Source organism: Anabrus simplex, chromosome 1, assembly GCF_040414725.1.
Source record: "Anabrus simplex isolate iqAnaSimp1 chromosome 1, ASM4041472v1, whole genome shotgun sequence".
NCBI classification, from domain to species: domain Eukaryota; kingdom Metazoa; phylum Arthropoda; class Insecta; order Orthoptera; family Tettigoniidae; genus Anabrus; species Anabrus simplex.
The window spans coordinates 140216064-140238084 of record NC_090265.1 but is presented as its reverse complement, the minus strand read 5'-3'; the positions used below and the strand labels follow the sequence as shown (position 1 = coordinate 140238084).

General features: G+C 36.4%; 1 protein-coding gene across 1 annotated transcript in view; it reads left to right on the top strand.

Moving 5' to 3' along the window:
- Positions 1-22021, top strand: part of LOC136884955 (methyl farnesoate epoxidase) — a 128593-nt gene that overhangs the window by 53276 nt on the left and 53296 nt on the right. The window contains exons 4-5 of the mRNA XM_067157302.2: positions 5598-5752; positions 14408-14653. Coding sequence (XP_067013403.2) covers positions 5598-5752; positions 14408-14653 — 401 coding nt within the window. The remainder of the gene's footprint in view (positions 1-5597; positions 5753-14407; positions 14654-22021) is intronic.

Below are 22021 nucleotides of genomic sequence, written 5' to 3'. Positions count from 1 at the left end.
AATACACCATAGTTCCACCAGATGCACGGTCCTCAACGAAGATCCCGTGGAGGCCACTGCGTAGGCTACTTAAAGCCACTGGCAGTGCCAATGCACCATGACAGACTGTCCCTTTTTCAAAAATTGATGCTTGCTAGGCCACCAGATGTTACAGAAATCAATTCCCATAGGGAACTTGAAATATTCATCCCAAATGAGTAAATTTGTAATACCAATACAATTGGTCCATTATTGGACATCATAAATGAGACCAAATTGGCACACTGGGGTGAAACGCTGGCAACAGGAATGAGTTAGCTGGAATTCTGCTCCTGAATAGAGCTCTCATCCTGCAATGTCCTTCCCTTTAAAGTATTAGATAGTATCTAATATAGTACTGTATCACAGTTGACCTATCTAAGGCATTTGATAGTGTAGGTTATGGGACACTACTGGCAAAAATGAGGGCAATTGAACTAGACCAAGGAGTGATTGAATGGGTGGCTATATTTCTAGAAAATAGAACTCAGAGAAGCTTTAAATCATCCTGTAATCATTAAGAGAGTAATTCCTCAAGGCAGTAGTATTGGACCTTATTATTATATATATATGATATGAGTAAAGAAGTGGAATCAGAGGTAAGGCATTTTGCAGATGATGTTATCCTGTATAGAGTAATAAATAGGTTACAAGATTATGAGCAACTGCAAAAAGAACTCTACAATGTTGTGAGATGGGCAGCAGGCAATGATATGGTGTTAAATGGGGTTAAAAGTCAGGTTGTGATTTTCACTAACAAGAAAAGTCCTTTCAGTTTTAATTACTGCATCAATGAAGTGAAAGTTCCTTATGGGGATCACTTTAAGTATTTAGGTATTAATATAAGGAAAGATGTTCATTGGGTTATCACATAAATGGGAAAGTAATAAAAGGGTACAGATCTCTGTACATGATTATGAGGGTATTTAGGGGTTGTAGTAAGGATGTAAAGGAGAAGACATATAAGTCTCTGGTAAGACCCCAACTAGAGTATGCTCATCGGCTCATGGTTCAAATGGCAGTTGATGCTAATGTGGGTATTATTATTGTTTATGTATTTTTTGTTGCTTTTGCTGTGTTGTATACATGCATATTTATTTGGAGTATCAGCACAGTTAAGCATGCTTGATTCTAATTCATGCTAATACTGTAGTAAAAAATTGTAAAAGTTACCTCATTTATAAAGGAACTGCATTTGTTGATTCTTCTGAGAAGCAATCAAATCAATCACTTTTCGGTTGAATTCTGGAATCCCTACAATGATGTCCTTATGAATACTAAGTACAGTTAATGCGTTTAAAACTTCTTGTCCCACTGAGTTCTTTTTAACTCATTTTAGAATACTAAAAAAAACCTTTCTGATTCCGTGGTTGAAATTGGGGTTGTAAGAACTATTTCTGCCAGTTTGTGTGCCTCTGCTAAGGCTGTTTCCAGATTGTTTTACTTCATTAGGATCCAAAGAGAAAGTACACTCGTTACACTCGCAAATGTATAATTTCTATAAAGCACAGTTAGTTCACTTTCTAAATTATCCTTCACAACCTAATCCCATGGCACTACAGCCCTGAAAGGCCTTGGCCTACCAAGCCACAGATACTCAGCCCAAAGGTCTGCAGATTACGAGGTGTCATTTGGTCAGCACGATGAATCCTCTCGGCCATTATTCTTGGCTTTCTAGACTGGGACCACTATCTCACCATCAAATAGCTCCTCAATTCTAATTACGTAGGCTGAGTGGACCTTGAACCAGCCCTCAGATCCAGCTAAAAATCCCTAACTTGGCCAGGAATGGAACCCGGGGCCTCCGGGAAAGAGGCAGCATGCTACCCATACACCATAGGATATTATTTCACTGCACTGGTTACAAATACCCTAGGAAAAGTAACTTTATGTTCTACAAAAAATTGTGGATCAATTAAAGAAGAACATTGTGTGTGCTGCGCTTCTTTGAAACGGCATTTCATCTGATTCACAATTATGTTGCACGCTTCTTTAGTATTAGCACTCATATTCACTTCTTTCCATGCACGTTTTGTTGGGCGTTCAGAATTTTGTTCCAACTCAGGTAAATTCCTTTTGATGTCATTATTGCAGTTTCCAAATGCTGAATTGAAGTACGAACAGTTAAGGCATTGTTTGGTGACTTTTGTAGTGTATTGTACAGAATGTCATTTTAGGGCATTGGTTGATGACTTCTGTAGTGTGTAGTATCAGTATGTCACCGTGTATCAGAAAAGAATTAAAAAATTAGAGAACATATAGTCGGCAGCTCTGAAAATGGTTTTCCGTGGTTTCCCATTTTCACACCAGGCAAATGCTGGGGCTGTACCTTAATTAAGGCCATGGCCGCTTCCTTCCCACTCCTAGCCCTTTCCTGTCCCATCGTCGCCGTAAGACCTATCCGTGTCGGTGCGACGCAAAAAAAAAAAAGAGAACATATAGGAATTCCTCATCATTCAGAAGATTAGCTAGTCTTATTGCCTCTCTAACTGTAACATCATCCCAACCATCGTCATTTTGAATGGTTCCAACACACTCAAGAAGAGCATCCTTATTGTTGGAGACAGTACTGTATTAACAAGTTTGCTATGAAAATTCCAGCATGGTTCTACAGTTTTTGGAACCACACTGCCACAGACAGATCTTAACAAATCAGTGTGCTTGGAAGAAACAGAAAAAATTATTAAAACCCCAATATATTGATGAAAAACAACACTGATTTTGCAGTCGAGCATGCTTTCTTGATTACCAAGTTTAACAGATGGGTGTAACAGTGACATGTGCATGAAGAAATATATCTTTTCTTTACCTGTACCTCATTTTCCCCCCCACTAAACATGGCAGCACCATCATAAGACTGAGCATTTAACTTCTATTCTAGCTTGTTCAGTTCTAACTGTTGTTTCAGAACTGACGTTAAACCGTCTTCAGTTCGATCTTGAATATGTAAAAAGGAAATTAATCTCTCAACTGGACCACTATGAGTAACATATCACAAGAATATAATTGTGACATGCGCAATATATCTGAAGTTTCATTTGCCTGAATGGCCTGTACTATCGTATTTCTATAGACCGCAAACATACAATCAAGTAATTCATTCTGAATTTTTTTGAGGAACTTTTGATACTGTAGAATTGAGACAGTGATCGCTTAGATTGCTGTATAATGCCACCAGTTCTGACACCAGATCCAAGAATACCCCGTGATTGTGTGAACTATCACCTTCGTTATGACCTTGAAGAGGTAGTTCATGTATTCCGCAAAACTTAATAAAGTTAATTATCCTGGTTAAAATATGTCTGTTCTTATCTACAAGTTCACTGTGACACTGATTTGAAACAGACAGTCTTCATTTAATTGGGTCAAAATGTTTACAGAACCAAAAAGAAGGTATTGGAATAACTTACCAAAGGAGATGTTCAATAAATTTCTAGTTTCTTTGAAATCATTAAAAAAAAGGCTAGGAAAACAACAGATAGGGAATCTGCAAGCTGGGCAACTGTCCTAAATGCAGATCAGTAGTGACTATTATTATTATTATTATTATTATTATTATTATTATTATTATTATTATTATTATTATTATTATTATTACTACTATTACTATTATTATTATTATTATTATTATTATTATTATTATTATTATTATTATTATTATTATTATTATTATTATTATTATTATTATTATTATTATTATTATTATTATTATTATTCTGGGGTATCTGTGGAATGCAGAGAGGTGAAAGAAGGTGCGAGCTTGAATGGGTCTAACTACAATATCAAGAATTGAATTAAAATTTTAACAAAGGTTATATTTCTTTCAATATAAAAAAACAAACTTAACAAATTTCCACTTGGTGAAATCACAATGAAAATCAGGTACAATGCCAATCTTGAAAAGAGATTTGGAAAAAATCCAAGATTCAGAACTTTAACAATTTTGGGCTTCAAACCCCTAGTTTTACAATTTCTGAGCTACCAGCTCAAGTTTAGAATTCAAAATGAGGAATAATTTAGTCAAGGGCAGAATTCAAGAGCACTTGCTCCCTAAATTACAACATCTAGCCTTCCAGAGGCACCCTTCACTATTACACAACTTTGAAAAGAGCTAACAGGCTCTCAGTTTCTCCCAGCCTACTCAAGGCAACATCAAAATCTTACAATCACTGGCCTCTCAGGGCACGATTTACAAATTGAAATAGTTTTACACAGGGGTATCTAGTAGCCATCCTACAGGACCTTTTCGGAAAAAGAACAGGTTAAATAAATGGCCCAAACACAACCAGAATGGAGGCATACACTGTGCTCCCAGATAATGAAGTATTAAAAACCTACATGGCTCTCGTGCGATGAAACTGGGGCTAGTCCCAAACTACTGAGGTGGCTCACATGGAAATAACTTTAACATATTTCAGGAACGAAAGGTTGCAAAAACGTAGTCACCTCAAACCAAGATGAAGGGGAGCTCGAGAGGGTAACTCACTGTCTATCCCCGATTTACAGTTAAAGACTATGAAATTTTACATGAAAAGGAAAGGAAGAAGTTTACATTAAAATGGTCACATAGTTAAAAATTCGGACCTTCGCCTTGGATAAGTATGCAGAAACAGTAAGAAAGATTAAATTTATGTGGCCATTACCTGGCGGATGTTCTGCTGGACGAAGAAAGAGGCGCCCGCCTCCTGCCTTAACACACACACTCAGAAAGATGGCGATCAATAGACAAGGAAAATTGAAAAACTGCAACTTACATACCCTCAGGGAAGGTTTGAGAGAATTCAGGACTAATCCAGACACACCCTCTCAATTTTTATTGGTTAGAGCAAAGACAACAAGAAATGCAGGATTATTTCAAAATTAATTACAAAAATTCATGATTGGCCAGATTCAAAACTGGCAGAAAGTCAAAGAGGTATTGCCAACCCAAAAATAAATGAACATAGATTCAGTTATGAAAACCTAGAATAACAAAACTTCTTTAAGTTGTAAGTTCTTTTACCTTGCACCAGAGTTTTTGGTAGTGTCATCTGTGGAAAAATGTCCAAACTTCTTGATGTATAGTGAAACAAAACAAGGAGAAATTCAATCAGTTTAGGAAACTTCACAATAACACAATTACTTAATATTTCAGTAGTGACATCTTCCGATTAAAGTTCCAACTTCATGTGGTATCAGTTTCACCTTTTGATCAATAGAGGAGTTTGTTAAGGTGCTTATTTTGAATGAGCGGAGTTGATGTGTACCTCCCGGTACAATTATTATTATTATTATTATTATTATTATTATTATTATTATTATTATTATTATTATTATTATTATTATTATTATTATTATTATTATTATTATTATTATTATTATTATTATTATTATTATTATTATTATTATTATTATTATTATTATTATTATTATTATTATTTCATGTTTTTAAAATTATGGCTTGAGTTAGAACAATTATACAATCATGTTGAGTTTTGTTATTCTTCTGTTCTTTTGATATTCTTAAAATCAATAGTACTACAGTATATGTTTACATTGGATCTCAGTGTCTAATTTCTCTATTGTGATTCTCAATACAGGCATACTGTTCAATGATGGAGCTGCATGGTTAGAACAGCGGCGGTTTACACTCAGACAACTGAAGGAATTTGGCTTTGGCAAGACAAGTATGGAAGGTCTCATGGTGGAAGAGATACAGGAATTAATAAAGGAGATCAAAGGAAAGACATTGCAGGTTATTTAACTGTAAACTTTTGTTAATGGAACTGATTCATTGCTCATTACACTTTTCAAGGTTTTCAATTAATTCATTTTTCTGTATTTGCATCACCTACTTTTTGGCTAAAAGAGTAGCAATTTTGATATGAAATGGCATTTCATTTTCTGGAAATGGCTGAATTTTAAATTTCATGCTATCATTCATGTTTTATGCCAATAAGGAACATTGAAGGTGAAGTGTTTGGATGTTTGCCATGCTAAACCCATTGCCCTCATTTCTAAGCACCCAGTACTGGTGATGCATTAGTGAAGCTAGTGGGATGGGGGAATCAAAATTCAATTCACAATTGTTTAGGTCCACAGGCACTACACATATGCACACAACTTTGCAATATAAATAAATATAACAATCGCATGGCCTCAGCCATCATGGGCAGGCATTTCAATTTGACACCATCTATGCTGCCTCTGAGGTAATTTTTATGTTCTGTTTTACTCTACCAGATAGCAGAGTAGTTTAGATATCTGCTGGGTGGTCTACAGTATGTCTGAGTTTTAATGAATTTTGTTGGGTAAGCACCTAATGTGGTATTAGAGATCTTTAACATGCCAACAATGTACTCTATAACGTGGAGAGCCAAATGGCCTTTTGTTTCATCCTTCAGAAATTTGTTTTTCTGTCGTGTCTAAACCTGCAATCATGCGATCCAGACGTCGACACTCTACCACTGATACACAGAGGGAATATCTTCGAAATATGAGGATCACCATTTTTGTACTCATCTGACGATAAATTGTTTTGAAAAAGATGCCCGATCCGTACATTCACATTGGCTGCTTATTGCATACTACCAGCCTCCACTACATAATTCAGGACTGTTTGGAAATAACTTTTATCCAATACAAAACATCATCAATAAAGAGTCAAGGAAAACCGTATCATGAAGATGCAGAATCTAGTATATTGGAACACTCTCTGAGAATGCCAAACCTCTGCTTAACTGGTATCAAGATTTCTTTGTGAATGATCCCTTTGTCAGAGAACAACATTGAAGCTGGCAAAGATCTGATAGCTGACCAGCACTGAAGACTGTGAGACAAAATGGATCAACATGGTAGAGAGCCTGAATGTGAAGGCCTGGAAACTCCTAAGAAATCTAAATGGAGATGCTATTAAAACGAAGGGCATCATCACAAGTGTCTACAGATCAAGTGACAGATCCAAATTGACTGCTCCTGAATGGCAAAATCCCCAAAAGAAAGACACAGGAGCCTCTATTGTTCAACCTGGCTGATGAGAATCTCTTTCTAATGGAACCGTATGATAGATAGAAGTGTCTATCTCTAGCATGGAGTTAAAATAAAGAAGCTGGGGTTGATGAACTGAGGGTAGAGAAGATCAAAAACTTTGGGCACCAAACTCTTGAGTGGCTTCTGTTCTTGATGAACACATGTCTCCGATATACAGATTCCAAAGATGTGGCAGGAAACTCATGTTGTAGCACTGCTCAAAACTAGGAAAAAGAGTTAAATAATCCCCAACATTTCCATCCCATGCCTCTGCTTTACCATTCTTTTGACATCTTAGAACAAATGATCTTGAACCAGATCCAAGACATACTGGAAGGAAACTCCATACTACAGCAGATAGGATTCTGTCAGGTTGTGCTGCAGCCAAATCCTCTACCTTACTGGTTTGAGAAGAGGGAAATCACAGGAGTGGTTTTTGTAGAGCTCAGCATTGTATATGACACCATAAATCATAGGAATCTACTGAAGAATGTGTACAAGCTGACAAGGATTACCAACTGATATCATTTATTGGTACCTTCTTTCCTGTCCTGTTCTACATGTACCTCCAGGGGAAGAACAGCAGGTGGAAGATACAGAAGAATAGTCTGCCCCAAGGATATGTCGTTGCTAAGATGACCATGCGACATAGAACTGTAAACTTGTATTTGAGAAACAGTCTTCTCTCAAATCGAAAAAAAATATGTTTCTTTATTTTTAAAGGAGATTCCAAATACCTGTTTCCACGTCTGTAACATCTTCAGCTTTTGAGATATCAGTATCCCCATAAAAATAATTCAACCCCTTAATCAGTCTTTCCCCCACCCCTACCTCCACCTAAGTGGATTTTCCAAAAAACATACATGTTCCCCTTTTTTCACTTCTTTTCACTCCCGAATAGTGCCTTTTCCAAAATAAAAGAAAAAACATGTTCCTATATTTTTAAAGGTCTTTCCAAATACCAAGTTTCATGTCTGTAAGATGTTATGTTTTTGATATATAAAGTAGATATACCGGTACTTGTTTTAAAAATTCACCCGCTTTTTCAATTCTTTTCACCCTGTTAAGTGCATTTTCCAAAAACAAAAAATATGTGTTTCTTTTCTTTTAAAGGAGATCACAAATAACAGTTTTCACGTCTCTAACACCTTCAGTATATTTTTTTACAATTGGCTTTATGTTGCACCGACACAGATAGGTCTTATGGCAACGATGGGATAAGGAAAGGCCTAGGAGTGGGAAGGAAGCGGCCATGGCCTTAAGTAAGGTACAGCCCCAGCCTGGTGTGAAAATGGGAAACCATGGAAAACTATCTTCAGGGCTGCCGACAGTGGGGTTCGAACCCACTATCTCCCGGATTCAAGCTCACAGCTGAGCCCCCCTAACTGCACGGCCAACTTGCCCGGTGATATAAGTATCCTCATAAAAAGAATTCAACTTCTTTTTCAGCCCTCCTTATTAAGTTGATTGCTACCCCTAAAAAATGTGTGTGTTTTTTATTTCTAAAGGAGATCCCAAATACCAATTATCACGACTGTAACATCAGGATCAGAATTCAAGACAGGTGTCTGTGAGAAATCGGTACGAGTCACTGCAGGTAGAACAACCGAGGGAAGATGAGGAACAGGGAACTGTTGCTGAGAAGTGTGGAGGTAGGAGGAAGAGAAAAGGTAGGAAAGGGAAATGTAGTGTAGTGGAAAGGAAAAGACAGGTGGAACAGGGTCATGGGAGGGAGAAAAGGGAGGAGGAAGTAGCTTCTGCAGCAGTGAGAGAAGATAGGGCTGACCAGGAGGGGAGGGGTTCAAATGAGGTGGGTAGGGTTGAGGCTCTGGTCATGGGGGATTCCATCGTTAGACATGTGGGGAAAGTGTGTAGAGGAAAGAGAACCAGGCTAGAGTGCTATCCAGGTGTTGAGGCAGATGTTGAGGAAAGTAGAGGAGAAGGAAGAGGGAAAGGAGAAGGTGATAGCATTTCATGTTGGTATTAACAACGTAAGGCAAGCAGGTATAAGTACCTACATAGTTGGGGATGTGTGGGATCTGGTAAATGCAGCACGGATGAAGTTTAAGGAAGTGGAGATTGTTATCAGTGGAATACCGTGTAAGAGGGATACTGACTGGAAGGTGAGTGGGGATTTAAATGAGACTATGGAGTGGGTATGTGGGAAACTGGGAGTGAGATTTCTAGATCCTAATGGTTGGGTAGGAGACAGGGATCTGCGCTCAGATGGCCTTCACTTAAACCGCAGTGGTACATATAAGTTAGGAAACTTGTTCAGAAGGGTTATAGGCAGGTACATTCAGGGAAACGGGGTGGCCTAGGGAACGGTGTTAAGCGAACAGGGAACTGGAAATCAAGTAGGGATGAGATAAAAATGTTAGTGCTCAACTGTAGAAGCATTGTAAACAAAGTAATCGAATTAAGTAATTTACTGGATATATACTTACCAGATTTTGTAATAGGAGATGAATCAGGCTAATAAATTATATAATGGATGCAGAAATATTCTCTTGGAACTGGAGTGTGTATCGTAGAGATAGGACAGGAATGGTAGGAGGGGGAGTATTCATTCTGGTGAAAGAAGAATTTGTAAGCTACGAAAAAGTTAAGGATGAAAAACATGAAATTCAGGGTGTAAGGCTCATCTCTAAAGATAATAGGCAACTTGATGTCTTTGGAGTGTACAGACCGGGAAAGTGTAGCGCTGATGCTGATTCAGAATTATTTGATAAGATAATCAGCTATGTTGGAAATGATATGGAAAGGAATGTGATAGTAGCAGGTGATCTCAATTTACCAGATGTCAATTGGGAAGGTAATGCGAACGACAGGAAGCATGAAGAACAAATGGCAAATAAGTTAATATGGGAAGGGCAGCTGATTCAGAAAGTGATGGAACCAACTGGAAGGAAGAACATTTTGGATGTGGTGCTGAAAAAACAATATGAGCTCTATAGACAAACCGAATTAATAGATGGTATTAGTGATCACGAAGCTGTTTTTGTCGTAGTTAAAAATAAATATAAAAGAAAGGAAGGTATTAAAATTAGGACTAATAGGCAGTACCATATGGCCGACAAAACAGATTTGAGGGAGTTTAAAAAAAGTAACTATGATCGCTGGAAAACAGTAAATAAAAATGTAAACAGTCTCTGGGATGGGTTTAAAGCAATTGTTGAGGAATGTGAAAATAGGTTTGTACCTTTAAAGATGGTAAGGAATGGTAAAGATCCACTATATTATAACAGAAAAGTAAAGAGATTAAGAAGGAGGTGCAGGTTGGAACGAAATAGAGTTAGAAATTGTTGTGGAAGTAAGAAGAAATTGAAGGAACTTACAAGAAAATTGAATCTAGCAAAGAAGTCAGCTAAGGATAACATGATGACAAGCATAATTGGTGGTCATACAAATTTTAGTGAAAAATGGAAGGGTATGTATAGGTACTTTAAGGCAAAAACAGGTTCAAAGAAGGACATTCCAGGAATCATTAATGAACAAGGGGAGTGTGTATGTGAGGATCTTCAAAAGGCAGAAGTATTCAGTCAGCAGTATGTACAGATTGTTGGTTACAAGGATAATGTCCAGATAGGGGAGATGAGTAATACTAAAGAAGTATTAAAATTTACCTATGATGACAATGATATTTACAGTAAGATACAAAAGTTGAAAACTAGAAAAGCAGCTGGAATTGATAAGATATCAGGGAACATACTAAAGGCAATGGGTTGTACCATATCTGAAATACTTATATGATTAATGTTTGGTTGAAGGAGCTATACCAAATGAATGGAGAGTTGCTATAGTAGCCCCTGTGTATAAAGGAAAGGGTGATAGACATAAAGCTGAAAATTACAGGCCAGTCAGTTTGACATGCATTGCATGTAAGTTTTGGGAAAGCATTCTTTCTGATTATATTAGACATGTTTGCAAAATTAATAACTGGTTTGACAGAAGGCAGTTTGGGTTTAGGAAAGGTTATTTCACTGAAGCTCAGCTTGTAGGATTTCAGCAAGATATAACAGATATCCTGGATTCAGGAGGCCAAATGGACTGTATTGCAATTGACCTATCTAAGGCATTTGATAGGGTACATCATGGAAGACTACTGGAAAAAATGTGTGCTATTGGACTGGAAAAAAGAGTGACTGAATGTGTGGCTATATTTCTAGAAAATAGAAATCAGAGAATTAGAGTTAGGTGAAGCTTTATCTGATCCTGTAATAATTAAGAGAGGAATTCCACAAGGCAGTATTATTGGACCTTTATGTTTTCTTATATATATCAATGATATGTGTAAAGAAGTGGAATCAGAGATAAGGCTGTTTGCAGATGATGTTATTCTGTACAGAGTAATAAATAAGTTACAAGATTGTGAGTGGCTGCAGGGTGACCTCGATAGTGTTGTGAGATGGACGGTGGGCAATGATATGATGATAAATGGGGTTAAAAGTCAGGTTGTCAGTTTCACAAATAGGAAAAGTCCTCTCAGTTTAATTACTGCATTGATGGGGGTGAAAGTTCCTTTTGGGGATCATTGTAAGTACCTAGGTGTTAATATAAGAAAAGACCTTCATTGCGGTAATCACATAAATATGATTGTTAATAAAGGGTACAGATCTCTGCACATGGTTATGAGGGTATTTAGGGGTTGTAGTAAGGATGTAAAGGAGAGGGCATATAAGTCTCTGGTAAGACCCCAATATGGTTCCAGTGTATGGGATCCTCACCAGGATTACTTGATTCAAGAACTGAAAAAAATCCAAAGGAAAGCAGCTCGGTTTGTTCTGGGTGATTTCCGACAAAAGAGTAGCGTTACAAAAATGTTGCAAAGTTTGGGCTGGGAAGATTTGGGAGAAAGGAGATGAGCTGCTCGATTAAGTGGTATGTTACATGTTATAATTCTCATATTTTGGTCCGTATTGAAATGTACAATGAAGTCAAATATATAATAGGTAAGGGTTATTCTGCCCGAGGGCAGGTCCGAACCTCCGCAGAGGTGTTCCTGAGCCGGAGTTTACGTGCGGTAGGGTGGCCAGTTCCTTTCCGCTCCTCCATTCCCTTACCCTCCACCAACAGTGCGTGGCAACCCATCCAACTCCTGACCTCGCCCAATGTCGCTTAACTTTGGAGATCTCACGGGATCCGGTGTTTCAACACAGCTACGGCCGTTGGCTAAATACATAATAAAGTTTAATTATTCCACCTATTCAATACATAAAAAGAGATGTTAATAAAGAATTAAATCTGTAAATAAAACTATAGGGACATGTTTTGCCCTTTAATTAAGGGCATCTTCAGCCTGATCTCAATCTAAAAGTTAATTAATCAGGTACCTGATTGTAATTAAAATAGATATGAATATGAAGATGATGTTGGAAATGTGTTTCAAACGGTGAGCAAAATGGTTGACAATAGTTTTGGTATTCTTAAAATGAAACCTTAATAAAGTCTAATATACAAATAGTTGTAAATTTATGAATGTCCTTGCTTAAAAATTGGTAACAAATTGTATACTGGTAGTTTTTTAAGAACGTAAATTTTGTAAAGAGACGTTTCCATTGCTCACTTCAAGTGAGGTTTGAAATAAATTGTTACATTGAAATAAGTAAAGCGGGTTCTTTGGATGGTTGAGGGTGTTGGAGAAAATGAATGAAATTACTCACAACGTTTTTCTCTCCAACTGATGAGCCCAGAGTGAAGAAGAGTATTAAACAGTTCAAGTGTCAGCATAAAATTGTTAGATTGTTGAAACTCTCGTGTGAAGAGATGAAACTGCAGTCTTCTAGAAGCACTACTCCTTGCCACTCTTCTTTACTTCAGGTTGAATTTGTGCGTTCTTCATGTCCGCTTTTGTTTGTATTATTATTATTATTATTATTATTATTATTATTATTATTATTATTATTAACATTTGCCTGTTCTTGTCCAAGATTGAATTATGTTTACGAATAGCTTCACTGTAGTGATCACTCAAACAAGACACAACATTAACTTTACCAAGCATTTCAGAGTCCATGGTACTATTGATATCACCCCTGTGGTGATCCACTTATCTCCTTTCGTAGAACGGGAGAATAGCAGGCAAGGAATGCAGTAAAAGGTTTCTGAGATATCACTTCCACATATCCGCGCGTTCTTGTTATATACGTCAGGAGAATTAATTTGTCTTTGAAACGCCCTATTTTAATTTTCCTTGGTCTCCGGTTTTTTCAACGAGACGTTTGGCGTCGGCATACCACACTCCTTCAGTTCGACTTTCTTTTCGATAGAAAGAGAAGAAAACATTAGTTCTTTAATATGTTCGATGGTAATCATACTGTACGAAGTGCAAACATAACACTACGCCTACATATAAATCACAACCTTTCTCCTAATTTCACCTCGTCACAATCACCTCACGAGATCATTCATCAACACGCAGCTAAATATCGTGCTCTCCAGTGAGTATGCGCAGGGCCAGCAGCACATCAGGCCGCAGTACAGTACAACTCGCGCACTTGCTAATAATAGTAAAATATTTCCCTTGTTAACATTTAAGATTAAAATTCCCTAATTTAATGGAACCCCGTGGGGGGCGCGTGCCTTAGCACCACCCAAATGACCAGCCACTGGTGGGGCTGCAATTTCTGTTTTTTTTTTTCTTTCTAATTTTGCAGCTGGGTTGACGAATGTGTTCACTGCATGCAACTAGAAATCTGAAGTCATACAACTTTTCTACATTATAGAATATTGTTATTTGGATGATGATGATGATGATGATGATGATGATGATGATGATGATGATTTTGTATGGCTGTTGCTAGCTTGGTGCAACCCTTGTAAAGCAGAGGACTCTGACAAGGGTGGACGGCATCTGCTGTGTATGGGAAATTGCACGTTATTGTGGTATAGAAGATAGTGTTGTGTGGTCTGGCTCCATGGCTAAATTGTCAGCATGCTGGTGTTTGGTCAAAGGGGTCCCATGTTGGATTCCTGACAGGGTTGGGAATTTTAACCATAATTGGTTAATTCCGCTGGCACCGGGGTTGGGTATGCGTCGTCTTCATCATCATTTCATCCTCATCATGACACGTAGGTTGTCTGTGGGTGTCAAATCAAAAGACCTGCACTTGGCGAGCCGCACTTTCCTCGGGCACTCTCAGCACTATAAGATATATGCCATTTCATTTCAGTGTTGTGTGTAGTGCAGGCATTGCAGGAATATTAGGAACAGCTCATATACCCAGTTCTTGAGCCAAGTGATTTAACCCTTTATGATTAAAATACCTGACCAGGCCTGGAATCGAACTGAGGGGGAGGTGGGTGGCTATGCTGATCATTTAGCTAAGGAGCCAGACAGGGATGATAAGAAGTTCTAACAAAATATTGTCTTTCTTTTTAGGTGAGTGGTCTGTTTAATTTATCAGCGGTGAATGTACTATGTGGTACAATGGCAGGAACTCGTTATAAACGCAATAATCCAGAGTTGTGCCAACTTTTGGAGAACATTACACGTCAGTTTCGAGGTGGGAACCCTTCTGGAGCAACACTCAGGAACATTTTACCGTTTATCGAATGGATTGCTCCAAAACTTGTGATTGATCAAGACTTTGCAGAAGCATCAAGGAATCTTCAGAATTTTATGCGGGTAAGTAATTTCATTGAAGGGAATGTTTTTACTATACAATATTTGACCAAGTGGACCTCATGGATTGAGCAATAGAGCAGGGTACTGGTCTGTTCTAAGGAACAAACTGTTTCAGAAATCAAAGTACATTGGTTTTATGACTTTTCAATGTCTTTTTATTTTTATTTTGTCCTTTTATTTCATACATAAAATTTTCATCTAAAATCATTATGCCAATTTTGTCCATGAATAATCTAAGTGCTTTTTCTAAGTTTTACTTGCAGTTAGACTGCTGCCATAGCTTTTATCTTGAAAGTAGTACCGTATATAGAGAGTCTAGCCTTTATCTCCTACATAAGTTACCTCTCTGCTTCTCTTTAAGTTGAACACAGAGCCCATTAGTTCCCTTGGTAGTTTATCTCTGTCATTCAGTTATACACTACTGTACTAGAAATAAAATACAGTGAAGCCTCCCTTCTGTGGACACCATCAGTTCTGTAAAAAAAATGTCCATTATGAGAGGTGTCCACTAGAACAAGGTTGTAAAGAATTAATCAAACATTCTAACGGCAAAGCGTACATCTTTATTTTAAGTTTTCTAAATAATTTCTAACTAAATATTTGCCTGGGAGATATTATCAGTGATTTTACAGCCTTTACATTCATTACAATTTCGGGAAGTAATCATTCAGCTGGATGTACAAATTTAGCACATTTTTCTTTACTGTGATATTCTCAAAAAGGGAATAACACTTCTTTATTCAGTTATCCTGAACTTTCAGATTATTTTTGATTTCTCATGATTTTTCTTGTAATTGGCCTACTCACTCAGACATTCCTTGCTCGAAAAAATTTGAACCACTCATATACCACAACACCCCTCCTATTCATGTTTACTGGGTGATTGAAATGCTACGGTATTTCTGTCTCAACATTCAGCACATGAAAGTCTCTTCCTTGTCAAGTTTAACTGAACTAGCCAACCTTGACCTTAACAGCGACAGTCTGAGTTATGAATAAAATGATGCAGGTTGAGTCAGAAAATCCCTTGGTAACTTGTGAGTAAACAGTCCCGGGGAACTGGAATTCTCAGAATGTACACTAACTAGAAGACAAGGTGACCCTAATGAAAGGTTTAGAAAGAGTCCTGTACAGAACTATTAACTTCACGGCTACTTCAGCATTCCTACGTACATTTATTTGTTTTCCTTAGACATGAAATATGTTTGCAGAATGATATTAAGAGAAAGGATGACAGAGCCCTGTGTAAAGGTAGTGTCCTGCAATGTGTAAAGTGTCTGCTTAAGACAAGTGGACGAGATTATTAAATGAGGTTTGTTTTACACGGGTCTTATGTAAAATAAAATCGGTTCCATGGAAAAATATCCATATAAGCAGAAAAATATATTATGCAGGATTTAATTTCATAGTTATGCCTATGTACTCCTCAATATCTTCTGACGAAACAAACTAGGAAATAACCTATATGATAATCCTCTTCAGGACCTGCTCACCTGATGAGTTAAACTGAGCACTGTCCTTCATTGCAGGAGGCCATAGCCCTTAGGGGATTCACAAGGCTATTTATTTATTTATTTATTTATTTATTTATTTATTTATTTATTTATTTATTTATTTATTTATTTATTTATTTATTTATTTATTTATTTATTTATTTCATTCGTTTGTTCATTTGTTCATTCGTTTGTTTGTTTATTTATTTATTTATTTATTTATTTATTTATTTATTTATTTATTTATTTATTTATTTATTTATTTATTTATTTATTTATTTATTTATTTATTTTATTTTTTCCCCCTCAATGTACAGTCCTTTTCTAAGTTGAACACCCAGTATAAATAGATACACACTCATTTACATTCCACCATCAGTAATGTGAGGTGCGTAAATATTGGTGCGATAAACCAGAAGGGCATATTTCCAAGAGCATCAAATACATTTCATGTAAACATAGTCCTGAACATATTATTAAGCTACAGGGAACAACCAAACCAAAATTGACACATTATCATAAGAATTACTCAAAATGGCCTCAATCTTCTTTAATGCATTCCCTTAAGCTTAACATGCATTCCTTGCTTTGATATATTCTACTGAAAACTTCATGTTCCATATCTGATTAAATTCATCCTAGATTTGTTTGTGAAGAATAACAACATCAGACACATGTGTTGCATAAACTTTGGACTGAACTATTTTTATCAGATTGCATCCAGAGTTACAATGTCTGTTAAATGATACAATTCATATCTGAGAGACTGTAGGGAAAAATTACCTCTTAAACATGGACAGAGGAAGTAGGAACCAGTAAGATATAGTCTAATAATTAGAGACTGGATATTAAAGGGAAAATTTTTCATCAAAATTAAAGAAAGGAAGTCATAGGCAAAAAAAAGAACTTCAAAAAAGACTGTGTTGCTCTCTCAAAAGATTACTATTTTAACTTGCAGAACTTTTCTCTGTGTGGGTATGAGCTTGCAATAAAGAATGCTACACTTGAGTCATGCCTTATTTATTTGGCTATAAGTAAAATAACACTTTTTTTAGAAATAGGTGTAATATTTAGCCACATCTGTGCATGCATTAAGGCTCAGTATGCAGATTATTTTTACATGACCTAGACGAAGAAAATTTCACCACATTTGCTGTTATAAAAATCTCATGTTCTATCATTATATGCTACACTACATACACTGGGTCATTATTAGAATATCAAGTCAGTTTCCTAAATCAGACAACTTTTCAATCTTAGTTCTGTCAGTCATCTTCAAAATGTATTGCTGGTAACTACATCTTCTACCTTTCCAGAAATCTCGTATTTTGAAACAGCTGATTCCAGTTCCATCTGTGTTCCATAAATCAGAAAGGTTGAGGTGCTTTGCCTTATAAAATCCAGCCAGATAAAAGTCTAAACATGGCTTTAATTTCTGCAAGATTAGTCTCTCTCGCATCATGATGCTTTTGAAATTTATCACATTTCTTCTCAAGCCATATATTGGTATACATTACTATGTCGTCCAATACTTTGTTTGGAAAAAATAACTCTCCCACCTGTAAAGGAGTATGAATATTCCTAGCCTCCCCTATAGGAGAGGAGTATGACCATGTTTTTTAGCACAATGAATATTCTAAACAGTTTTGCCGTCTTTGCCAGTGTATTGTGGGGTAGCTTCAGTGTTATGTGGTGGAATATTCTCTCCATATTCCGAGTTTACTGATTTTCCATGTCCATCTCATGAGCACTTTCTTCAACTTTATTTTCTTCTCCCTTACATTCTTCTTCTGAATCTACCGGGCGAGTTGGCCATGCGCATAGAGGCGCGCGGCTGTGAGCTTGCATCCGGGAGATAGTAGGTTCGAATCCCACTATCGGCAGCCCTGAAGATGGTTTTCCGTGGTTTCCCCTTTTCACACCAGGCAATGCTGGGGCTGTACCTTAATTAAGGCCATGGCCGCTTCCTTCCAACTCCTAGGCCTTTCCAATCCCATCGTCGCCATAAGACCTATCTGTGTCGGTGCGACGTAAAGCCCCTAGAAAAAAAAAAAAAAAAATCTTCTGAATCTACAGTCAGTTCAGTATCTTCATTAAGTTCATCTTTACTTCTATCAAAATGAAGCCAATGACCCAAAATCTGCACACATAAAAGTGAGCCATTTGTGATATAAAATTATTGTAATTTTATTATAGACCACCTATTCAATACGTGATAAACTAATGTGGAATTACATCCTTATTAAATTGTTAACATGGTACATCTTTCACTCCTTTTAGTGAGCATCATCAGCCTATTAACATTTACTTAAGATTTAATATGATCATGAACATATTCTATTGAGTTAAAATATGCTTCACAAGCATGAGTGACAAGTCTTACAATATTTTACTGATCATGTGACAATAAAATGTTATATCTTTAAACTAAGACACAGCTGTCTAAAATCTTGGTTTTAACACTGTCTGTTTAACTTATGAATGAAACTCATCTGTTGACCATCTTTTTGAAACCTTTGTTTGAGATCTGGCTAATTATATTGGTTCAATATTTCTTGAATTGTATAATAGTCCTTGAACCTCCATTGTATATTTAACAATTTTATGAAGTTAATAATAGCCTATATTATAAGCTTTTGTCATATTCCCAATTATTACTGGAGTAATACTAGTGTAATATGTATTGGCTAAAAATCCAAATGTTTGTCATTATGACAGTTTTGTTATTCTTGAATGTACTTGTTGGTAAATTGAAAACATTCTAATGTTAATTAGAATTTGAATGAACACCGCAGATTTCAAATTGAGCTTGTTGATGTATCTGTAATGAAATGTCGTACGGCTTTTAGTGCCGGGATATCCCAGGACGGGTTCGGCTCGCCAGGTGCAGGTCTTTCTATTTGACTCCCGTAGGCGACCTGCGCGTTGTGATGAGGATGAAATGATGATGAAGACAACACACACACCCAGCCCCCGTGTCATAGGAATTAACCAATTGAGGTTAAAATCCCCGACCCGGCCGGGAATCGAACCCGGGACCCGGGCCAGTACGCTGACCATTCAGCCAACGAGTCGCACTGTAGGCCTAATGAAATAATATGTATAAGACTTCAGCTATAAGTCTATAAGTCTGTATACAACAAAAATAAGAACTTAAATGATGAAATTGAATTAAACAATCCGCTCTTAGAACAATTACCGAAATTAATACAAATACTTAAATCTGATATAAACAAATTCTATAATAATTTTAATCTGACAAAAGTTAGTAACTCATTGACGCAAATAAACTCTACTTCTCCCCTTACTACCCCTAGGTAGTCCCCTTCACCATCTACATTAGCTATCAATGCACCGCCTACCTTCATTTCCCCTTCCCACTCCCTGCCAAAATGCAAGCTCACTCACACTCACTCATATAATACAAGGAGCACAAATGGAGCAACAAGCAGTTGTCATGAAGTTGTGAGTAACACTAGACAACTACGCAGCAACAGGAAGGGTAACTAATAATTCTCTCTCTAAGAAGCGTATACAGACTTGTTTTTAATTAAATAGTTCACTTGTAAAGTGACGTTTAAAAATAAAGAAACACGCACTTTTGGGGAGCGGGAATCAGCTTATCGGGTAGGAAAGGGGGGGGGGGAAGGAGTTGAATTACGTTTATAAGGATTCTTATGTCTCAAAAATGAAGATGTTACAGACGTGAAAATTAGTATTTGGAATCTTCTTTAAAAATAAAGAAACACGCATTTGTTTTTTTTTCCTTTCGGAAAATCGACGTAAGGGGTGTGGGGTTGAAAATAAGTAAATAAGGAGTTGAAATATGTTTATGAGGATACTTTATCTTCAAAACTGAAGCTGTTACAGACATGAAAGTTGGTATTTTGAATTTCCTTTCAAAATAAAGGAACACATATTTTTTGTTTTTGGAAAGTCCACTTAAGGCGGGCAAGGGGTGGAAAAAAGTGAAGAAGGAGAAGTTGAATTATTTTCATGAGTATACATTTATCACAGAAATTGAAGGTGTTACAGATGTGTATACATGAAAACTGGTATTTAGAATCTCCTTTAAAACAATGAAACACGTATTTTATTGTTTTTGGAAAATCCAGTTCAGGGGCTGAAAGGAATTGGAAAAGGGGGTGAATTTTTAAAATGAGTACCAGTATATCTACATTATATGTTAGAGACATGTTAGAGACAAAAAACTTGGTATTTGGAAAGTCCTTTAAAAATACAGAAACATGTACCTTTTTGTTTGGGGGTTAAAAAAGTGAAAAATAATTGAATTATTTTTTATGAGGATACTTATATCTTGAAAACTGAAGATGCTACAGTCATAAAAATTGGTATTTGAAATCTCCTTCAAAAATAGAGAGACATATATTTTTGTTTTCGGAAAATGCACTTAAATGGGGGTGGGGGTGGGGGTGGGGGAAGGACTGATCAAGGAGTTGAATTCTTTTTATGGGGATATTTATGTATATCTCAAAAACTGAAGATGTTACAGATGTGGGAATAGGTATTTGGAATCTCCTTTAAAAGTAAAGAAACATGTATTTATTTTTTCGACTTGAGAGAAGACTGTTTCTCTCATGTACAGTTCTGTCGCATGGATGTCTTAGCCCCAAGAGGTAATACCACAAACATCGTTTATAAAGAATTTCTGGGGTAAATTCCACATTAGCTTATCATGTATTGAATAGGTGGTCTATAATAAAATTATATACATTTTGTATCACAAATAGATCTTCAATACAGACAAGAAATGAAATTTATAATCTGCAAAGTGAGCTATTTTGATCAAATTCTTTCTCCACACTCATAAGTAGTTTATTAATCCTTTTCTCCTCAGTTATATCTGTTATGCTAGTAAATGAAAGAGCACAATGAGTAGATAATATCATACACGGAATCTAACACACTCACATGGAAACACAAAAATATATTGTGTCAGCAAGAGTCATGCACGGAGAATACTTTTGCATCGAAGAAGATACCCAACAGTAACAATTACCACAGCAACAGAATTAGAGATAGAAATAAACTAACAATGACGACTGGTTTCTAAAATCCCTGAGAACAACAAGACAAGCGCATATGCGAGTTGGTCAAAGTCACATTCTCATAGAAACAAAATTTTTAAAAAGTGCAGAGATTTTTCCGTGGCACGCCCTCTCCCAGGTTAAATGAAAACACACATCAGCACATTCGCGGATACACATGGCACACACTATCTTACATTTACTTAGTTGTACTTCCTATTAAAATAAAAATCACCACCACAATGTATGGCAAGTGTTGTATTCAATCACATTCAACATTTCACTATGTTTGAAAGTCAGATTCTGCCTCTGAATGCAGAATCTCTCTATTAAAAAAAAATAATAATAATAAAAAAAAAAGACCAGTCAACATGAATTATAGCCAACAGAAAAAATGAAGATTTTATTCTGAACTTTAAACCAGTGCACTTTATTTAGTTCTTCAACTCGCCAGTCAACTGGTCACAATATGTTAAGTGAGTGCACAGATTGGGTCTTAGAGACCCATTCTGAAACACATTCTTAATAATTATTTAAAATCACTTTATTCCTTTATTCTCATCAATCTTATTCTGTTATAAATGCAGCATTGTTATCGTATTGTTATCACAAAATCAAAAAATTCAATCAGAATGATACTATTTTACAATTAATTTTTTTTACCACTGAATTTTTACACATTAATATTAGCCTATATTTAACACAAACTGAAATATTTATACTCAAAATGTTTGAAAATTGGACAATCAGTTCAATCCAATGGAACATTTACTTGTCATATTCAAGGACATCCCACAGAAATACAGCCTGCTAAGAACACTGGTACT